General features: G+C 39.5%; 1 protein-coding gene across 2 annotated transcripts in view; it reads left to right on the forward strand.

The window, feature by feature from the left end:
• The window catches only part of pawr (PRKC, apoptosis, WT1, regulator), a 55,919-nt gene that overhangs the window by 26,788 nt on the left and 6,209 nt on the right, over window positions 1-22,922 (forward strand). For both annotated transcript variants that reach the window (XM_079654799.1, XM_079654800.1), the window contains exons 3-5: window positions 8,033-8,158; window positions 16,561-16,595; window positions 20,945-21,053. In XM_079654799.1, the coding sequence (XP_079510925.1) occupies window positions 8,033-8,158; window positions 16,561-16,595; window positions 20,945-21,053 (270 nt within the window). The remainder of the gene's footprint in view (window positions 1-8,032; window positions 8,159-16,560; window positions 16,596-20,944; window positions 21,054-22,922) is intronic.

Genomic DNA, 22,922 nt, shown 5'->3' on the forward strand with positions numbered 1-22,922 from the left:
TTGTCAAAATGACTTCTTTTTTTTATATTCATGCTGATTTTAACCTTGACATGTTGACAAAGCGCGGGGGAAATAGCTAGTAAGTGAACATTGCATGAATACTGTATGAGATAGCCTGCAGTAAAGGGATGTCAGGAGATTGAGAGGTGCCTTCATACATAAAACACCAAGATACCAAGATACCACGTTGTAATATTGTTTATATACAAATCCTGTGAAGGAGCAAAAGAGGAAAGAGGCCGAAGTGTGATATAAAATACAGCAGCATGTTGGAACATGCCTCTTATTTTCATCCTCCTTTCTCCTTTTTGTATGATGTCACTTGTTTCTCCTATATCCTAGCTATATTTGGAATATGGGCTGTAAGTACAAATTGGGTAAATCAGTGATCTGTTCTGCCACAAGTGCTGCTAGAAAAGTCAAAGTGTTTGGAAGACCTCATTTGTGCAGCAGCTTTGTTGGGACTGGGCGATTTCCTCAGGAAGGAAGAAGATGTGGTCATTCCAGCGCCGGGAGAAAACGAGATTAGGGGTTAGACAAAACATAGGATCACTTCCCCCTCGCGGCCTCCGTATGGCACACAGCAGGCGACCAGTTATTACTGCTGGTTTGAAGGAACAGGATTCATTACCGGGATGCAGGACTCAGGAGAGGGAGGCGGGATAAACGCTCTAGCAGCAGTCACCCCCGGCATGCCCCTCCCCTTTTCTATCTGGCTTGAGTTACAGATCTGTGGTCGGGACACACAGATGTAAAAACTATCTTTCCAAAAGGCCCAAAGCTCTTGTCCCTGCTGAGCAAGAAAACAGTTATTACTTTATTAAGAGGATGAAGCTCAGTAAGGGCATTTCAGAGTCACTAACCATTGTATATATTTAAACCTCTTAAGCTATTGACTTTCTCCCTAAATATACCCTTGATATAGGATTCATATGGTGTTCTTTTTAGGTTTTGGCTTTGTTACTTCAAGTGTACGAATGCTTTCAAGTCAGCCATAGATTTATATGAGCTACTTTGCAGCATAAAAAACACTATGGCTGACTCCAAGCCGCATCTTCTGCATTCAGAATGAAATGTAGCATTGTTTATAGAGGTAAGGCTTGAGTAATACGGAAAAAGATAAATAGCTACTGGAGAACGAAGCCTGCTCTCAATTTCCTGGGATAAAACGGTTGATACCTGGAAGAAACAGAATACAAAAACAGGCTTTCTTCAGGTTTAAGGAACTGAAAGCAACGTGTTTCACTCCCACACTGATACACTTTCCTTATTTCGATCTTTCTTTTGTACGTATTTACCTCAGGTGGATCCATGACTAAGATGTGTTCACATGTGCTGTACCACTAGAAAACATTGTTCAATATCCCTTATTATGGCAGGCCAGGTGTAGAGGTGATGCTTTTCGTCTCGAGAAGCATGAAATGGCGTCTTAAGTCATTTGAAAACCAAACAGATTTGACATTTTCTTCGCAGTTATGTAAAACCAATCTGTTATGCATAAATTCAACCACGAGCTAAATATTTATCAGGCATTCGAGGCCTAACCATGTAATTACACAATTATCCATGATCCTGAATGATTTCGTGGCATTAACCATAATCAGCAAATGTCTTCCATTAGCTATGTTTTACAATTTTACACTTCCTGTCATGAAACCCTTCATTTTGCTGTTAGACTCATTAAGTGACGCTTAAGTGCAACTTTTAATTTCACCTGCCTCTTGATTTCACTTCCTTCAATAAGCACTTAGGATCTCATCCAGAGCTGGATCCTGCTTTGAATTCATAATAATTGTTTTGCACCTGAGGCTGGCAAGAAAGATAATACTGTCATCAATACTGATTCATTGGATAGCATTCAGCTATGGAGCTTTTACAGTGCAGTGGTTTTTAAAAGCTTGGTAAACTACCGTTAGTATAAAAGCCGATCAGTTTGTACATGCAGAGGTGTCAGAGTCACACAACTATTATGGTCTGTTGAGGCTCATAGGCACAGTGTGGGCTTCAATAAGCCTGTGTAAAGCAGGCAAAGGTTATCGAAGGTCTTCCCCTGAACTGTTATAGACTTCACTGTTTGTAATCCACATTGAAAAGCTCTCTTAAAGAAAGCTTTTTGAAGGCAATGACTCACAGTTGAGTCCTTAACCCTGATATCGTCATATAAGTCAAATCGCCGTACAAATGTTGCAAATTAAATATTTATGACTTCTGTTTTCTGCATATATTCCCATATATGCTGAATCAAATATGTCTGTTACAGCCCCGTATTGGCCTGCTAATGTCTATAAAGTATCAACATTGTGATATATAGATAACCTCTTACTTTTTGGATATTGTAATATTGCATTATTATGTTTTTATTGTTTTAAAGGCTGTATTACAGTCAAATGGTTCACTCTTTTTAAATTAACCACATTTGCCTTTACCCCCTTTAAATCTTAAAATCATTCAATCAATGTTACTTCTTATCAGCACCAATGGTCAACCCTAGAATATCGTTCCAATATCGGTATCAAGGTATTCGGTCAAAAACACACTGATATATGGTTTTCTTCTTATCGTCGGCTCTAGTCTTAGACTTCTGGCCAAAGCCAATGTCTCTGAGCAGAGGACTGAGTGGGGGCCGTGTGGTTTTCTGTGGATGTCTGCGGTGTGGAGTGTAAAGTCCTCTTTATACAGAGTGAACCCCCCTTAAAGCTGCATGTCCTCTCAACCCTGCACGACACCACTCTTTATGAGCCCCTTCAAAGTGCTGATCGTTCCAACCTACTGAGGAGGTTACAGACCGGAGAGAACATGTTTTGCTAACTTAAAGTATTTGGAAGGCCGTTTCCCCACACTTGTATTGAAGCGTTTTCAGACGGTCAGAGATCTGGGGCCGGGTCCTGCTGAGCCTGAGTCCTGCCCTCAGGCCTCGGCCACGTCCGACTCATCCACACGAATGCTGATGCAGCTATCTCAGGGTCAGCAATCACAGCTCCACCCCTGTTGTTTGTTTTTCAAAAGCTTTTCTTTTTTTTTTAACTGCTCCCCACGTGTAAAGTGAACTCATTTTGAGGTCTGGCCAAGTGCTGATTACAATATTATAGTCTCAGTTGGAGTGAAAATGAGGGTCAAAAAGACTTCAGGTTCAACTCTACGCCTTATCTGTTAGTATTAAACTCATGGATTTGAAAGACAGCAACCCGTGGCTGTGTGGCCAACACAAGCTTTGATTCTTTTCAGAATGGCTTGTACGCTGTTTGACTCAACTCTGCCCCCAAACAACCCTTTCATAAAAGACCCTGTGTTGCAATTCTGGACCTTAATCAAATGAAAGGGCATGAGAAATAGAAAAGAGTGAAACCAGACTATCAGGATGATAAATCTTGAATATAAAAGTGACAATGTGCAGCCTCACTGTAGCAATGTTCAGCTCTAAACTATTTTTTTATTAGATATTTGATAAAATAAGGAATAAATAACCTTTCCCTTCTAAACCTTTTGCTCAAACTATACCAGTAACATCTTTATGATATTTTAACAAAAGAAAATCTTATTTTTTGTAAGTCAACAGCAGTGAAAATCTTATAATTTCTCTTTTCAGAAATAAATATAATAACTTTGCCACAGATCAGTGGTGGTCCAGTAACACTTTTTGAGGCTGTCATATGATGTCTCACTCCTGCTCAGTTGGCGGCCCCCCCTCGCCCGGACACTGACCTTGGCAGTCTGTAGTTTGACTCGCTGACTCGCAGTCCTGGTTGAACATGGTGGACATCAGGCTGCTCTTCTCTAATAGATCATCTTAATGAAGTCACTGTGCTGTGACCAGTGACAGGTGGTTAATACACACAAGTCATTAGGCCGGCTGCATGAGGGGGGGCCTCGGGTGGAGGTGCCCTTTGCTTGTTGGAGATAAATCTGAGGACTAAGTGGACTGGCAGGGTGACAAGACAGAAGGGATGTTTACATTGGATCCTAACTGGGTTTCGATGAATAATAATCCTGAATCCAATATAAAAATACTTTTCATTTAGATCATATTGTCAAGTCCCAATTTCTTTAAAATTATGGTATTTTTCATATTTACCAGAGATTATATATTTCCTATACATTTAGTCGTGCATTTCAACAATTAGTGACTAAGGTGCAAAGAAAATAAGTATTTCTGAATAACCGATTGCTGTTTGACATTTAAAGGTGGGGTAGGTAATTTTGGAGAAACCAGCTCGAGTGCGCTAGAATTTGAAAATACACAGCCGGAAAAAATCTGCCACTTCCTTACAGAGCCCCTCCTCCAACACACACGAACGCGCACATGACCAATGAGGGCACGAGATAAGTTTGTGCCCAGATGGTAGGCTGACAGGCAGGTAGACCATCCAGTTATTTTAGCTGGGCCGGCTCAGATGATTGGTCGTGCTTTTTACAGTACTACGGCTTCCACAGATGATGTTTTTTTTACGGATTTTTTGTCAAAGCACTTAAAATATTCATTGCTATCGGGATGTTAAGAGCATTCCATGGAATATAACAAAAAGTGTATCTCGAGCCGGTTTCTCAAACTTACCTACCCCATCTTTAAGTCGATTTTTAAAATGATTTTTTTATGATAATAAAATCTAATAAAATAGTAAAAAAGTGGCTTAAACTTCCTTTTTTTGACAAACTCGAGACAGATGTTGTGAACAGATAGTTGCACTAATGGTTGCCATGGATGCCACTGTTGCTATAATTTTCTCTATTGTGTTGTTGCAGAGAAAATGTTACTTCCGTTTTGAATCGTATTCACAATCCCATACATATATATATGTATATGTATATATATATGTATATGTACAGTATATTATATACTATTATATTACTGTATGTACTCTATTTAACCTTTCTTATTTTTCGTGAAGAAAATCAGCAACTCTGTCCTGGCACAATCCTGCCATGTCTACTGTAAGTGTACATTAAGTTGACTTGAGCCTTTGACAGCCCATCACTTTGAACCTTTGTTATATTGTGTATAGCTTCAGGTCTACTGCCACACAATGTACTCAGCTCACTCAAATTAACCACAGCATCCCTTTGACAGTCACTTAAACGGCAACTGTCCGAGAAGGGGAGTTAAAGCAGACTGCCTGCTGTTCTGCAGACAAAGAACCTGATGCATTCAGATATCTGCAGCCAGCAAAAGGGCATCATAAAAGATGACTGATCCTTTTCCTCTCCAAGGAGTGCGTTTCCAACCACAACACACACTCCAATAGAGGTGAAGCTCCAGATGCATCTTCTTTAATTCTTCTTGTGCAGAGTGACGGACTTGGCTCTGGAGGTTGGTGCAGACCAGGATCTGCGTTTGACTTGCTTCACTAAAGTAAACACTGTTGTGAGTTCCTGACTCTTGGCCCTGCTGTAAACAGGAAGCAGAGACAGTTCTGGAAAGCTGGCTGCTAACGCTCATCTTTTTAATCTCTTTAACTTGGCATGTATCTTCATAACAAGAAGCCATGTTTCTCAAATTATGTGTATTTACTTTGGGCTGTATTTTACATTTACAACCTTAATTGTAGTTCATTGGTGGGGCAGTATATCATATATGACATGATTAATTAACATGCTATTAAGCAAGTGTTTTGTATATTGTTAATCAGAAAGTTCTGGCGTGCATTAGAACGTGTCCTCGTGTAATCAGTTGAATCTGGGCAGCATGCACCAAAAAAAACAAAAGTGTAATTAATATTGAGTGTAAAGCCATAAAAGACATGCTGTCAAATATTGCTATAATAAAGAAACAAAATATACTACATAAAATTATTTGTTCTGATAATACAAAGGGTGCTTTCTTTTACAAGCTTTATGAGAATGATCTGTTAGTATGGCCAAAACTGCAACCACTAACGGTGTCATTAAAAGAAAATGCTTTGTATCTCTGACACTATTTATGTTCAAAGTTATCCAATTTGTTCTAACTCCCTTTGTTTGGATTAAATCTCAACAAATCCCTAAAACATTTCAAGTCCAAGCATCCCTCCACACCTTCCCTGCTTGTTTTCATGCTTCAAGTTAAGAAATCTGCCATAAGAATCCACAGACCCATTCTTATGAATTCAGGGGCAAAAACATCCCTTATATGGTTACACTCAGATCCCCCTTCCCTTTTTTCTTCTGGAATAGAAGAAATGCAAAGCAATTTGGAATACTAGAAAACAGACTGCATGTCTATCCAACATAAACTTTGAGATTCCCAATTCTGCGTTTCAGGCAAGTTTTCCCATAGCAGAGGGGTTAGTCACTGTGCCATTTACTTTGTGTTGACGTAGACAAACTTCTATTTCCTTTCAGTTTTTAATCTCCAAAACCTCTGCCATTTTTTACCCACATATTGTGAGTACAAGTTCAAATGCTGAGTGGCAATGCAAGAACACCTCATATTATATAAGTAATAGTATATCTGGCATAAAAAGGTGATCATTAATGCAGTGCTGGTTCCTTTTATTGTGTCCACCCCTGTGCACATCATGTTAGAGATGGAGAGAGGTGGTGAGGGAATTCAGGAGGAGAGTGCTAAACTCTGAGTCAAAAGAAAAGGGCCTGGTGTTTTCCCCGAGGGCCGCTGATAACCCGTTTGGCAGGAAAGGCCTTGCAAATGACTGCATTCCTTGTTAACCTTGTAAGGCTATTTTTACCACTAAAGGGTCTTTTGAGCAGGCACCTTTTGTTCGCCCTGCAGCCTGAAACAGGAAAGACTGGTTTGCATTGCAACCCTCTGGGAGCTTGGCTCCGATCTCTGTCTCTCGTCACGATCCAACCATCCATCCTAATGCTGATCTCTGTTTACGCAATGAATCTTCAGGGCTCCCGACACATGAACCCGGTAACTCCGCTGCACAGTTCACTGTAAAGTAATGCAAATAGTAAGCTGAGGCTGTGCACATAATTCAGGATAAAGCTAAGATTACAGGAAGAAAAGTTGGACGTTTTCCCAGGGAATGTGAACAATCTGTGGCTAAATAATGAAAGCTAACTCCCCACTCGTCTGTCCAAAGGTTGTTTGCTCTGTGTATGTTTGTATATGTCTTTCATTGTTTTTTCAAGGGACATTCCTCTGGTCAGAAATCCCCTCTGACTGTCCCCAAGAGGTGAAAGGTCCGCAAACAGGCCGATTTCCTGTTGCCTGACCAGAGAGTCCATGTACTGTTTGAGCTGCAGCTCCTCAGGGGTTCCTGGCAGTGAATGTGATCATGTCCTAAGAGGATTAAGAGGAGACCCTGGCTGCAATGAGCCAGAGGTCAACATCGCTGTGATGGTGGGAATGACCTCGCCTGTCACCACACATCTGTCAGTGTGCAATGTGTACTGAAGTGACCAATCATCTGTCGTCAGGGTCCTGATGTCTTTGCCGAGTGTAAACAATACAAAAAACAAGAGAAAGAGGTTGAAGACAACCCTACAATGTTACGAGATCCCATGTGCATGACAAAACTAGAAGTGGGAAAGAATATCTGAGTCAGAATTTATGAAATGATTAATGGGAACTTCAATACACACAGCTGTGCATCTTTGTAAGCAAAATAATCAAAAAGAAACTGAGATGGAAAAATACACTTCAATAAAAAGTGTAAATTGGTATGGCAAGGAAATAGGAATGAAGACACAAAGCGAGCACAGATGAAAAAATAACATTAACTATTTAAATATGCAATTAAACAGCCGTATTTCAAATAGGTTAGAAAACAAATGATATAACTTGCATTTAGACATAGTTTTTATAGTAACCTTGGGCCTCTTTTACAAAGGCAATTTTATTTTAATACAGTAAATATCATGGTTTCCCATTTCACGAATGATTGCTGACAAATATGCAAGGCCCAAAGCCCTTCTTATGCTTATTCATGGGTTGCCGGCATTAGTGAAATCTGCCAAAACTTGTTCTCTGATTTCTTCTGTTTTTTCCCTGTAAGCTGACTTCCTGTGTTGCCTGTTAAACATATTCTCTGGGGCTGTACTCGAGCCACCAGAGGCTGATCAAAACTCATCTCTCATTTTCATCTTCTCTCAGAGCCTGGATGAGCTGGACGATGATGACGCCGTGGAGAAGAACAGGAAGGAGGAGGAGGAGCTGGTTCAGGCCAACACTTTCCAGAACGAGGCCATGGCGGCTGACCCCGCCACCGGACACTTAATGGTAAGGAATTACAAGACAGGAGGTAGGAGGACAGAGCTGCACATCTTTTCTCACCTTTTAATGGTATCTAGCTGAAATGTCAGCCTCAATACAGTGAAGATTTAATATAGAAGGGTCCCATAACATGCTCTTATTTTCCACCACACTCTACACAAGCTAGATACTGTACATGGTTCCTGCCAAACAGAGGCACTGTTGCTCAGAGTTTGTGTGACAAGCTGCAGTGATGCAAAACCCTAAGGTGTCTCTGCATTTCATCATCACTGTGAAATCGGTTAAAAGCAAAAGAAACATCCTTAAATCCTCTTAAAGCTACTAGGAGAGACTCTCGCTGCCATGTTAGGTTTGTGGTGGTGTAATTGTCTAATACCTAAGGCTGTTGGAACATACAGTGTGACATAAGCTTGAGATGTGTCTAAAGCAGCTACTGTTAATGTGACTATAGAGAAATGGATTTTGATTGTATCAATTTGAGCAGTGAGATGAATTGCCCTTCATTTATTAGCTGACTGACAAGCAATACATTTTTATAATCAATTATTAGTTTGAGTCATTAATGGAGCACTATCTTCAGCTTCTGCAGTAGAAATATTTGCTGCTGTTTTCTATCCTTTCACATTTAATATATTTTGGTTTTCGGTATGTTAGACAGACAATTAAAAAAAAAAGTCACCCTGGGCTTTATAATTGTTTTAAAACCAAATTAGTAATAAATTATGCAAAACACCAATTAAGAATTATAGATAATGAAAATAACAGTTTCAGAAACAAGTATCCGGTCTTTCAGACTCCTCTCTTTGTTTTTCTTTGTGCAGCTTCACAAGGTCCAAAGCCACATCAATCCAACATTATTTGCGAGTCAGGGTTAGTGTGCTTTTGTATAGTGTGTCTGGTTCTTAGCAGTGTGAATCAGTTACTGTTACAAAATAAGTCTTTTAATCTTGGCAAGCGATACTGTGCTTGTTTAATAAAGTCAACTCGTGCAGAGACAGTCTGCTCTTCCTACAAATAAGTCCAGGAAGTGTCTGAGGAGTAAATCAATTAGTAAAAGTAGTTCATATTCAGAAGTGCATTGGGTGCAATTTCAAAACTCAACTTCAAACACACTCAACTTCCAACACATTGGATTTCCAAATAATGATATGAGCACACGCAGGAAATGAAAAGCATCCAGCTGTGTACGAACGACTGAAACCTCCTCTCAGTTTGTATTTCTGTAAAACATCGTCTGATTTACATGAAAGTTGCTATTCGAGAGGAATGGAAGAAATCAAATGGCTGCTCCACACAGTGACAGCTCTCGTGGATGCTGCTCAGAGTTCCAGATGGATCGGCTGTTCTGCATCAGAGGGGCTCTTTCTGATTCAGGCTGGAACCGTCTGAGGCTGTTTACTCGAAGCGAGGGGCTTGTGTATGAAAAATGTACACAAACACCGCACTAACAGGAAGACTGCGACAGCACCTGCTGGGATGTAGGAAATAAAAAGCAGAGGATTTGACTCTTTACATAAGGTAGTCTAGTGAGGAAATAAACAAGCCATTCTGTGGAATCCGTTTTCTGCAGTATTTATAGTAGGGATGTAAAGATATATCGAATATCACGGTAAATAAATGTCTCAATACCTTCGTGAGACTGACAAAATCTACCGCGATTTTTTTAATTTTTAAAAAATATATATATGTATTTTTTTTTTAAATAAAAAAATAATAATTTGAAACCTTTATTTAACCAGATGGTCCCATTGAGATCATCAGTCTCTTTTTCAAGGGAGACCTGTCCAACATGGCAGCAAGTAGGTTACAACATGAACATAAAACAACAGATAACACAAAAGGACATGGTATTTACAGGGCTACATGTACATACCTAGAGACATTGACAAGTACCAACAGTATATGTATATCTCGCCCTGTCAATAAGCCTCACCCTCTTGGCAAAAACTGTATTGTTTTTGAAGTGGTGGAGAAACAATGCACAGTTTTACCCACTGCTGTCACCCATGGCCAAAGCATATCTCTCTGTCCCAGCAACATCAGTACCAAGCAAGAGAGTTTTTTCCACAGCAGGGGATATTGTCAACGCCCAAACATCCCAGCTTCTACCTGGAAATGTGGACATGCTCATATTCCTAAAAGATACTTGATGATGCTGAGTGAGTGAGTTAGAGTTGAGTTACTTGAAAAACTAAAGTGAAACTTGATTTATTCTATTGCAGGGTCTGATTATTATATTGTTGACACTTTCAAATACTACTATCCGACTAAAATGCTGTACAAATCAGATTTATTATATAAAAAATTAATTTAAAAAATCTACAAAAATTCCCCTTTATTTTTCAATATCGCGATAAATATCGTACCATGGAATTTTTATCGCGATATTATCGTACCGCGAGTTTTTGGTATCGTTACATCCCTAATTTATAGTGAGAGATTCTCAACATCTGAAACTGAACATGTCCATTTATGAATTCTGAATCTATTCTCCCAGCATGACGTCTAACGCACACCACGTGGTTTTGCAGAAACTAGCCTTTAGATGTCTCACTGTCACTCATATGACATTCATAACCTGCTGGGGGTCCGGTGCCAGAGTGCTTATAAAGAGGCAGTCTGGGAGAAATAAAGAAGGTCCAGTGTGGCCAGCAGATTTACTACAGAGCTGTCAGCTTGACATCTGTAAAGATGGAGCATCCCAAAAATGTGCCGCTCCTCTCAGGCCCCATTTATCAACGAGAGACAGAGATTGCCATGTCAGGCCTGATATGATATACCGCGTCCAGTCAGGCCTCTTAGCTAGTATCAAGATATCTGGACAAAAAGTTTTTTCTAGAAGCTCAGTTCAACTTGTGTTCAGAGCTGTAGGGCTGTTAACAGTTTCAGAACATTTCCCAACACAAACAAGCTGTTACTCCTCTGTTTGCAGCATGATGGAAACACAAAGGATCTGAATTAGTTTATCAGATGTTTTAGATTCTGTAATGATGTGTGTTTTCCATCTCTTTCTGGGACATGTGTTCCACCGCACATTCTATCAACAGAAATCTTTTCATAATAGTGCAACTTTTCAAATGAAACGAAAGATGAGCCATTTGAATAACCTTTGTGAGATTATGATGGACATTGTTGACATTTTATAAACTCAAGTAAACAAGTTAAGGTTGACATTCTAAATTGAATCCTTATAACCCAAGTATACACAGACATTTTGTGCAAGGTTAAATCTGACAAGCTAACTCCATGGTTATATTCCTATAATCTGTTTTAGTTAGTTATAAGTCTGACATTTGAATAAAGTACACATCACTGTTAGCAGTTCGATTCAATTCTTGATAAGAGATACGTTTTTAGAGAAGTACTCATCTGGCTTTTAATGTTCAGCCATGGCAGCTGTTTATTTGCTTATAAAGTCGATATCTGTGAGTGTGTATTTGTGCATGGACAGGACACACACCTTTTCCCAGTGAGACAGGACTAATGTATCTGATATGTGCCGGTGCGAGAGGCCCTCTGCAGGCATGTGGTCCTGGTTATCAGGCCTTACCTCCCTCCGGTATGCAAGCATTACATGAAACCTGCTTCAGTGATCCTGCAGTCAGAACCATATGTCACATTCCTCGGGATCATCTGCATTTAATGTGGCGCCAGGTCCACTGCAGAGCAATATCATTTATTTTCTACCTCTCTATCACATGCAAAACACACACTGTTATCAACCCCCTTCCAGCACTTTTTTAGCAACCCTAATTATCATTTTTAATTAGCACCTTTCATTCCAAAAATTGGTGCTGATGCAGAGCATGTTGTCTGAACAGCAGGGAAATGTTCACCACCATCTCTTGGCATTTCAGCCAAGAGCAGCAGCCCCGGTGATGACAGCAAGCGCAGTTTCATCGTTTAGCTTGAAACAATATTTGATCACCCTCATAACTGTTGATTCAAGATTGTTAGGATTACAGTTATATAAGCCGACTGAATCGCAATCATATTTATCTCCGACAGGACCGATACCTGCAAAAATACTTAAGCTAGTTGGTGAGAAAGTGAACTACATTTGTACAAAACAGGATCCCTTAGCCACTTATTCAGATCTATTTTAAAACCTTAAAAAGAATATATTAAGATGTCTTGTTTCTTCTAGTACACACATTGCAAGTAATGCTAATGTAAGCCAATCAAATGCCTTTGAGTAATACACATGCAACAGATGTACAGGGTAAGAGGTTAACATGATTTTCTGCAGCTATTTGCTTCGTAGACTTCAGATTAAACTTGCTTTTTATTTCCAGCCTTCCATTAATGTTCCAGTTTGGCCTTTTGACAATTGTTTCTTCAGCCAGACACAGTGAACCTAGTATCTAAATGTAAACAGCAAACACATCTCTTTCATAACAATAGACGTCGCCTACTGTACGTCACAGTAATGTTTGCCCATAATTATTATCACAAAGGTACACGTCATAAAATGAATTGCAGCAGTAAGCAAAGTTTTCATACAAACATAAACAGCACTCACCTGTGATCTTTCCCAGGATAGGGACTTTCATCACCATGGTTTGCTGGTTCATGTATAAGGTCTTTTTTTTCTATGCCTATTTGAAGAGCACCTCTCAATTGAATGGATTGATAAAAATCACAATTTTACTGGAGGCATTCAGAGAAACGCGTTCAGAGAAATGCTTTGAGTACTTCGCTGTAGGCAGCTGGATGGAAAGCCAAGGATCATCTTTTCATGGAATAAAACGCCATTCCTTCTGAATCTAACAAGCTGTGAATTGATTTGTTGTATTACACATTCAAAGTGCCCTGGAGTGTTCCTTACACTACAAAGAAATGCACATCGTGAAGCAATCTACTCGAGCTCAGGGATAAAGCACTTGTTTTTATTGTTGATATTTGTCTCTGTATTCTTAGTAGCCACGCAGCCGGGGCTTATGCGAGCTGTCAGCGCCGCTCAAGCATGATAAATAAAGTAGCACATGCTTTGTATTGTGTGCAGTGAAGAAGTCGCTCATGAATTACACTGACCTTGTCTCGCAGATTCCTATCCCAGACAGGAGGTGTGCACTGCCAAAAAGCCGCAGCAGTAATGGGATGTTTCTGCAAACACAATATGCTTTTATTCTCACGTGTGCTTCGTGTCACAGAGGGATATCGGTGATCAGTTTATCCCTTAGTCATAGAAGTAATCATCAGAATCTGAATACGAGGGGAATCATGTCAACAGTTGATCCATTAAGAATAAAATACAATACAATGATCCAGTAAAAATATGTATAAAAACAAGTTAAATAAAAGGTATTTAAAATAAATAATATAGACCTATAATATAATATATATGTGATGTAATAAAGATATGTTGCTGAATTGCACAGTGTATGATGGTCTGCTATAATTCAGAGCCGTTTGATATTGCACTGTAAGGTATTCATTTGTCTTCTACTGGTTAAAAATCTAACTTCTTTTCTAAGATTTCATTCATACCAGTTCCATAAGGCTGATTTATTCTCACGCTAGCCACAAGAAGCAGGAGATAACATCACTGTGCTTCAGCTTCAGAGTCTATTCTCAGAATCACATGCAAATAGTTTTGACTGTTACAGGATTGGATTCGCCTCGCAACGTCTGCTGACCGCTCTGACCTCCCCTCATATTGTTGTTTTGACTATTTCAACCCCTTTTCAACTCGGAAAATAATCAATCCAGTCCTCTGACCCTTTTCAGAAGGCAAACAGACTTTGAATATGAAACTTGCTCATGTCGGATCTTACAAAAACAGATTTATTAAAGTTCCTTGGGACATGTGAAACCAAGCAATTGTTTCCTAGGCAGTCAGCCTCCTGTGGGAAACCAGAAGACTGGGTTTCAGGTCAATTGTGTTTTCAAAGAATCCTGTTGGTTTTATTCAAGTTACACTGGACTGTGGCATCAAGAGAGTAAACACATTTACATATAGACAGCATTTTGTATTTATTCCCTTTGATCTGTTGACTGGAGGCTTTCATAGAGGTTAACTAACGCTTGAAAACAATATTATGCATTACAACTCAACAAAAAAATGTGTTATGTGAGGATACAGACTTCCATTTGTGTTTTACCCTTTACTCTAGGATAGGGATGTAGTAGTACTGAAACAAATAGTTCAAAGAATATATAAAAAAGTAAATGTTGACTACTCATGATTTAAATTTCTTAAATCAAACAAAATATAACTTAAAATACTTTTTTTTACATTTGAAGTCCTTAATCTAACCCTTAAACATTATTGTCTATAACCCCAGTATGCAAATTCTGGACATCAACCGTGTTTTCTAAAAGTCTGAAGTCCAATAATATGTATTACATTTAATGGGTTTTGGCCAAGTACACACGACAGGTAGAACCATCTTTCTGTCTTTTACTAAATTCCTGATAACACAGATTGTGGAAATACTGAACAGTGTCAAAACAACTGGCTTTTCAAGTCAAGCCCTTGCAGCTGTTGGATTACACCAAATCCTCGAAAATGTCAGTTTTCTAAAATTGCATCAAGCGCTCTTAAATCCAGCTGTTGCTTGAACCAGGTCAGGTGCGCAGAAGATGAATTATTTATCACGTGACCAGACTGCCCTCTTACTGTCCTCCATCTTACTAAATCTATCCAGGCTTGAGCTAGGGAGGAGATGAGGGTTCGGTATCTCATGGATGATATGTCACAGAGACAGAGAGGCTGGTGCATGCTAAGAGGCGGGCACAACGTTTCCCCCCTCGCCAAAGCCAACTTCTGACTGATAGATTTTCGCAGAGCCAAGGACCCTCGATCAAACCTGGGACCCTTCACTGCACAAGACCTTAGGAGAGAGGAGATGCGTATTCCTCTCACACACCTCATTTTTTTCCAGGGAAATGCTCTTTTACCACAGGCCATTTTCGATGGAGCATCACTGCTGTATGATCTAAGCAACCTTTAGATCATACAATAATGGGAAAAGCAGATAAACATTTTGCAAGACAAGATTGCCTTCCACAACTTGGGGCAATAGGGCTCCTGTAGGACTATTAAATGGAACAAAGCTCATCTATATAGACGCTCAGCAGCAGCGATTCACAAACAGTCACACACAACCTTAAGGCTTTCTATAAATGGGTCTCCGTCCTGATACATTTCTCTTATCCTGTAGATGGAATTCTTTTTTTCCTTTTTGCTGAACCTTCTCCACCCAAGGCAGATGAACACAAATGATATCTAAAAACTCATTCTCATATCTACTGCTTTTATGAAATCAGAGACTGCAGAGCACTACTATTCAAAGGATTTAAAGGCTAGTTTTGGTCATCTTAAGTCTTCTTCTCCGAGAATGCAACATATATCATACTTAGCATAAAAAAGGGCAATAGACAAAATGTTGCCGGTAAGGAAAATGCATAGAAAGAAGATAGAATACACCAAACATAATGATAAAGCAAATATATCTTAGTGCAAGGTTCTGCAACCTTTTTGACCAAAAGAGCCATTTTGCCCCCTTTTCCACCATTCTTTTTTGTCTGGAGTCGCAAAACATATTTGATAGCTTGATTGCTTATCAAGTTGAATATATTGTTACATCATAGACAAAAACTACATTTTTTTTGCAGTTCTAATTTATTACATTATAGAAAACGGTTTACCTCTAATAATAAACAAAGAACTTTTATAAGGAGAATTAAAAAAAATACACAGGCCTACTTTAAAATAAATCAACACAGCACCTGTCCTCTGCGCATTTGAAGGAAAAAGAATATAATTAAAACGTGCCCACTTTGAAATAAATCAAACATATAGCTGATTGAATTCTGACTGAAGATCGTCAGCTGTCTTCCTCTTCCGTGTTTTTCCTCCAATACGTAAAGGCTGCAGCACCTTTGACAACTTCTCTCCACATATCAAACATACCGGTAAGCCAGCATCGTTTGCTGTGAAAGCAGATAACTCTGTCCACCCTCTGTGTTCCTCCGATACTTTTCTTTTCTTTGATTTATCCACAGTTCGCTCATCAAGCCGGGGGTCAGGTTATTCACCTGCAAGAAAAGGCGCTGACGCAGGACCGTAGCAGGACGTGACGCATATTTTAGTTGACCTAATTAAAACCGTTTTATTTTTTACTTATGTGTCACAGTTTCACCTCAAAATACAAGATACAAAACATTTTCAACCGTGCAACAAAATATAAAAAGTCCTACAAATATTTGTATTTTATTTCCTTCTTATTTTTGTCTAAGCTCAAGGGAGCCAGAGTAGAGGGCTTAAAGAGCTGCATGCGGCTCGAGAGAGTGTAATAAAACGTTCTTATTATTAAAACCTATTGTATTACCGTAATAAAATGAGAATGTTCAGACTCTTCTGTTATTGTTTGTGTAAGGTGATTCTTTCCTTTCTGTTTCAGGAAACCTCCAGATCTGGGAGCGGCCGCCACAAGAGGTGAGTCTCTTTTCTGTTTTTATTATCCGGACACTTTAGGCTCAGTTTCTCGGCCTCAGCATCACTAGTAATGTGTCAGGAGGCAGAACAGAGGCCGGGATGAGAAACACACTTTGAGTCATTAATCACGAGGGCAGATTCCCTCTGAAGGGGTCCGAAGCCCTTTTGCTGATGTTGTCACCGTGGATCTTTTGCCTCCCTGCTGCTCTTTTCATGTTTAATGGCTCAAGAAAGAGGCCTTTTGTTGATATATTTGAACAGTGGTTGACAGGACACCATCTGGACCTCCTAACCACCATTTGTTCACTGCGTATCTGGTAGGGTGTTTTGAAGAAAAATCATTTGCTTTGAAAGGATTGGAGTCTAAAATCTGTGCTTCATTTCGGCCAAGATTGCTTTACAAGATTGCACTTGATAAGGGGCTTTCAAACTTCAAAAAGATTGATGCTTGCACCAACAACTCCTTCTTGACAGATTTTTTTCTTTTGATTTCACAGAATTTACTGTAGAAGTTTTGGCAGAGAGCACAAAAATGTTGGACGAAATGAAATCTGCTTTCATCTGCTTCCATTATACTTCCCTACAAATTAAATAGGAGAGACTAAACTCTTGAAGAAAATTGTAGTAATTAGATGCAGCTTCACAATGCAGCCTGTAACACACGAACATTTTAACAAGTGCTGAAGTCCTTTTGAGAACATTGGCGTGTCCAGCATGAATTTATTTAGCTTTTTTTTGTTTTTGTGAATCTGGCCAAACAACAAAGTTCGGCAGCTGACATTCAGTCTGGCCTGTAGTCATGGCGGCTGCTCTCCTCAGCTGGCCCGGCTTCACATGGACGCTCCACAGTTCTGCAGCAGAAAACCCGCCAGGTGGGCCGGGCAGCACCAGAAGTCTGACAGAGCAACTTTATCGATACGTGTCTAACTAGAATTGACCCTCTTTTCGAGCCTCTCCTGCTTTAGTTCCTTTATCTTGTCTCTAGATTCAAGACATTCATCTGAACAGTGGGTTCATACTCTCCACTGTGCAGCTCTGATATATCCTATCATTTGTTTTATATTTATTTAACCATATCTCCCGTTGATATATTGATATGAACTGCACGTTTTTATCATGTCTTACTTATTTCAAACCAACTTTTTAACTGATAATATACATGTTTTGGGACCATTTAGTAGTTAGGGTTGGTTTAGTTTTGATGGTATTTGGTTAGAGTTAGGTGTTTTTAGCTTATACACGTTTCTCTATAATACATGAACTCCCCTACTCTCAACTCCAGCTTATCTGGCTTTCCAATTTGCAATACCTATATTATGTCTGTATTATTCTGCTTGAATGTTTAACCCTTTGTGAACACAATTTGGAGATAACTTGAGGCATATTCAAAAAGAATCCCTAGATATATACAACGTTTAGCATAAAGCTGCTTAATTCCAGAGCTAAGACAGAGAAGGGTCAATAGATGATCTAGAAGTAAACCTAGTACTGCTTAATAAATAATAAATATATAATCGTCATGATTTTTGTTGAAATCAAATTCGATTGAAATACCTAGGACTTCACATGGTCTGCTTTTTCTGCAGATGTATATGTTTGATAAAACTGGAAATTGGCTCATGCTGCTAATTAGCTTTTCAACCCTTTTTTCTGTGTTTCCTCAATTGATTAGCTAAACTATCTACCAATCATACCTCACCTTGAATAGCTCGGGGGCGTGAGATATTGAAGTCTTACAAACCAAAATACACCTGGGCCAGCCCTGCCTACTTAACTTAACTTGAAATCTCAGCAGGCATTGAAATAAAAAGCAGTGGCTGGCATGCACTTCAAAGCCTCCAGCGATAAATTACAATCATTTTATACAAAGGGTCGTAGAGATATACTCTAAGCGATTACTTGAGCAGCTCAAAACAGCTCTGAATTGCTTGATGTTTTCTTTATTTTTAAGGATTGGCCTGTATCAGGGTGAGGCGGGTTGTTAATCTGTTGTTTCAGTGCTGCGTGTCGACGTTTCCAATGTCGTTTTTGGACAAATTGACACTTGAGTTTGTAGGAGACATAATTCTACCTGTGGCTGCTGCTGTTATTTGCTCTCCTGTCTGAGCTTTCTCCTCTCCCCCCCCGCTGAGGCTCCCGAGGGCGCGTGATTGGCTCAGCCTCTCTCTCCCCCAGACCTCACGCTGCAGGGTGCTAATGGACCGCGGTGTGATATTTAGTTTCGAGGCCATGGATGTTTAGGCTTAGCTTCATCACCTGCTGTGTGTTGTTTGTGTGTGTGTGCAAACAGGGAGATTTTTCTTGAATCACGATGACATGCAAGGATGTTGGCACGCATGCCATGCCATTCTTTTGTGGCTTTTTTTCAGCCTCATGGAGCGGGGAAGCACTCGTCGTCACGCTTTGTAATGTATACGTGTTTGTCCATGCAAAAGCGGTTTGCATGTGTGCTCGTGCCGATAACGACTACCCATGAAGACTGCTTGAGAGAGACAAATAATACACACGTTATCTTGGCGTAGGCGAGAGCCAAGGAGAGCTTTTCAAGGACTCCCTCTTGATCATAAATGATGTTCCTGCACTGTGTGGCTCTCTGTAAAAATAAGCAAGAGAAAGCCGTTGGTCCTGTAAATGTCACGAAACTGAAAAATGCCACTTCTGCTTGTCTAGTAGAAATGCCACAGTAGCCTCAAAGAGGACGGAAACTGAGAGAGGGGAGTCAAGATTTTAATTGTATGTTTACATCATGTGGCTTTTGTCTCAAAACCAGGAATCCTATATTCGCCCAACGGCGGGGAAATTTAAAATGTTGCTCCAGATAAAAGGCAAAATAAAATGAATAGACCAACGTATTAAAGGAAGAGGTCTATAACAATATACAGTAATAAATCGAACAATCAAATTGATTCGCTGTACGTTTTTGTCCACAATAAATATTTGTTTGATATTTTTGCCGTATGATTTAAGAGGGAATGATAGTTTCATAATTCTAATATTTATTGAAAATCATTTAATAGATCATGGTGTGATTTTTCTTTTCTTTCTTGCAGGATCTGTTCAAAACAGTTGTTTTTTTATGTCTCTAGAATATTATTTGTAGACCAAAGTACTTTGTAAAGTTGTCTAATAATGGGAACATCGTAGTTGGCAGATCCTGAAAAGAATGCAGATTGTACAAAGGAGTTATATTTGTCCTTTGTCTTGAAATATGCAGACAGCCCCCTTCAGACAACCCAGTGAAGCCCACTGACGTACAGAATCATTTCATTCCCAGGGAGGTTTTTATAAACCTGGCACAATGTGTTCCTAACGGGGAGAGTTGGTAGTTGCGTATTGGTGGGTGCAGAGCCAGCAACTCATTCCAACTTTCCACCTCAATAATTATTGAAATAAGGTCAGTAAGAAAAATATACTGCGACTGAATATTCTTTCATCGCTGCCCCGGAATCCGTCTCTAAGTAGCGAGAAGGTGAAGAGGAGATAAGGTTAATGTTCTGCTCGAGCTCTTGTTTTTTCCCCACAAGCTTAAGAACAGTGACGCACGAGTGGCCACCGCCATTCTTGAGCCTATTTGAAGTTGTATTATGTAAATTGTTTCTTAACCAGAATCCTTTTTGCACCAACATTTCAAATCCTTGATGGCCTTTTCTCTCAATAATGGAATAAAAGGCACAGGGTTGTTAATAATGCACGTCTAATTGAAAGGGCATGCAGAAAATGTTCCCACCTGTTCTTTTAATGATGGATGTGTCATCATCCATCCATCCATCTTCTCCCACTTACCCGTGGTCGGGTCGTGGAGGTAGCAGTTCCATGTGTCATTATATTAAAGCTTAATCTTGTGGCTCTGATTCCTACCTTTTAAACGGTGTGAATACGGTATTGGACAATTGAAATAGTGGGAATAGCCACAAATTGCCCAAGAAAGGTGATGTTCATTTCTCACATTGCAGATTTTGGTACCTTAACTCTTAAATAGAATTCAGTTGGATGGGCACACTTTTAGTATTGAATGTATAGAAATATATTCCTAATAGGTGTGAGAGCTCCTCTCTGCCATCAGGAGAAATATATGTTGAAGAGAAATAGCAAGCATAGTATATTTGTGTAGGATGGACTATGGAGTGGGTGGGTGGGTAGGTGGGTGGGATGTAGGATAGAGGGATGGGATTGAATTAATCCAAAAATGTTGTGCAACCTGAATTGTCTTCTGTACTGTGTTGTAAATTGAAGATGTTGCAATAAAAAATGTATGATAAAAAAATTAAGAATTCAAAGTAAATAAATAAATAATTGAGCATTTGAGTTGCATCTAATGTTGTATTTCTGTTTTTGTGTGTTTGGAACAGCTCTCCAGGGCCGGGTTCTGAGGAGGAGGCGGGGGGGAACAGCAGACAACGACACAACCGTCACACCAGAGATGAGACTTTAGTGAAGAGGATGGAGGAGCTGGAGGCGGTACGTCTTCTGACCCTGGGGTCATATCACTGCTCGGTTCCACTCATTTTCCACAGACACTCAAGACAGTTACATTGTGTTTAAAGGAAGAGACTCAGTTTATTGTCGTTTGATAGTTCACTTCATAAAGGATGCTATTAGACTTAAAACACAAACATCTTTGCTGATGGAAAGGTGAGTAAGTGTTGGCCATCTTATCTTGGTCCCGATGAGTCAGAATACACACTTTAGTCAGGTTTGATCACCTCCCTGCTGTGAGAAGGTCAGTGCTGTTGTTCTTGAGGGTTTGATTAATATTTATCGGAACATTTTGCACACTTGCTGATTATGTTTTTGTTATTACTTTGGCTAATGCGTTTCAGTGATTCATACCACCAGTTCTTCCTGCTGCTTTTAAAAAAAATAAGGTTTAATTGCGATGGAATAAGAACAAACGGTTCTCTTTAATCACATTTTCTCTCTGTTCTTTTTGAATTAAATTATAATCCATAGTTTCAAACAGATGGCAAATGAGCAACTCATTAAATGTATGCCACGTTGAATCCTTTTTTAAATTATATAAATATTCTTTTAAGTTCTCCATTTTCTTAACTTTATTTCCCTGCACTAAGGTGTGAAAGCTTATTCGGGATTCAAAGCATATACGTGTGTGAAGCAATCCAGATGTTCTTTACATAGATATCATTTATAACATTTGAACATATTTCATTCAAAAATATGTTTTATGTGTTATTCAAAGTCAGCTGCATGTCTGAAAATCAATACTGAGGAGATGTACAGAGCTGCCCTGACAAGAACAAAAACATTTCTTCTTTGAACATGCTTTCTTGTGGTGTTTCATTCTCTTCCAGTGTGTTACCGTCAAGGTGTCAGATTCACCCTTGAAATAGAAATCCAACCGAATAAATCTCAGCAAGTGAAAGCAGACCTGAAGAAGCTGATGTTCACTGGGTTTCCTTCCTCTTTTTCCCTGTGTGTAACCAAAGCTAAATCAACCCCAACCACCACGGAAATATAAAATCACAGAGGAATAATCCGTTATATATGCCTTAACTTCCATCAACTTTTCATTGCCTTTTTCTTTGGAAAGTCCATCCCCAGTTCTGAGAGCCTTTAACAACTGTTCAGTAGAAATGTCACTTTGAGACCTTTGATCGGTTGCCTGAGTTGTGATTTAATGGCTGGAAAGTGTGGCTCAGAAATCCTCCTTAGTGTTGTTGAAGCGATGACCTTTTACATTGCAGATATGTCTTTTCCTCCTACACCACTCTGATCTGACACTCAACCCCTCACTGCTGCCACTGCAACAAAAAAATCTCGAAATAAAATGTCACTCGGGTGGCTTTCGGAAAAAGCTTTTTAAAGTAAGAACTGCTTTGACCTCAGAGTAAAAGCTCCTGAATCATTTCTAAAATCCCATTTCATGCACTTATTTTTGTGCATTGTTTCCTCGGGCGGGGGTGGGTATGTCGAAGGTTGGCTCGCATGACAATTCTTGCCAGGTAAATCTCTGAGACTCCAGCCTGCAACGTTAAATCCTTAGACATTGCTTACATAAGTCAAACAAGTACCAACTTGAACAGTATGTTTGATCTTTAGAAACTATATTCCTCACAGTGAAACCTGTTCTACAAAGCCAAATAATATCGGACCACAACCCAGAGTGGAAGGAAAGTCACATGGCAAGATCAGATGAGCTCAGGTTTATTATAGGTTTACACAGGAATTTACTTCGGAGCATACGTTAACATAGTAAGAGGAATTAAAGGGGCCCTATTCTGCTCATTTTCAGGTTCATAATTGTATTTAATGCCTCTACTGTGACCTCTTTACATGCATTAATGTTCAAAAAGGGCTTTTTTTTCTTCT

Source organism: Notothenia rossii (assembly GCF_949606895.1).
Source record: "Notothenia rossii genome assembly, chromosome: 10".
NCBI classification, from domain to species: Eukaryota; Metazoa; Chordata; class Actinopteri; order Perciformes; family Nototheniidae; genus Notothenia; species Notothenia rossii.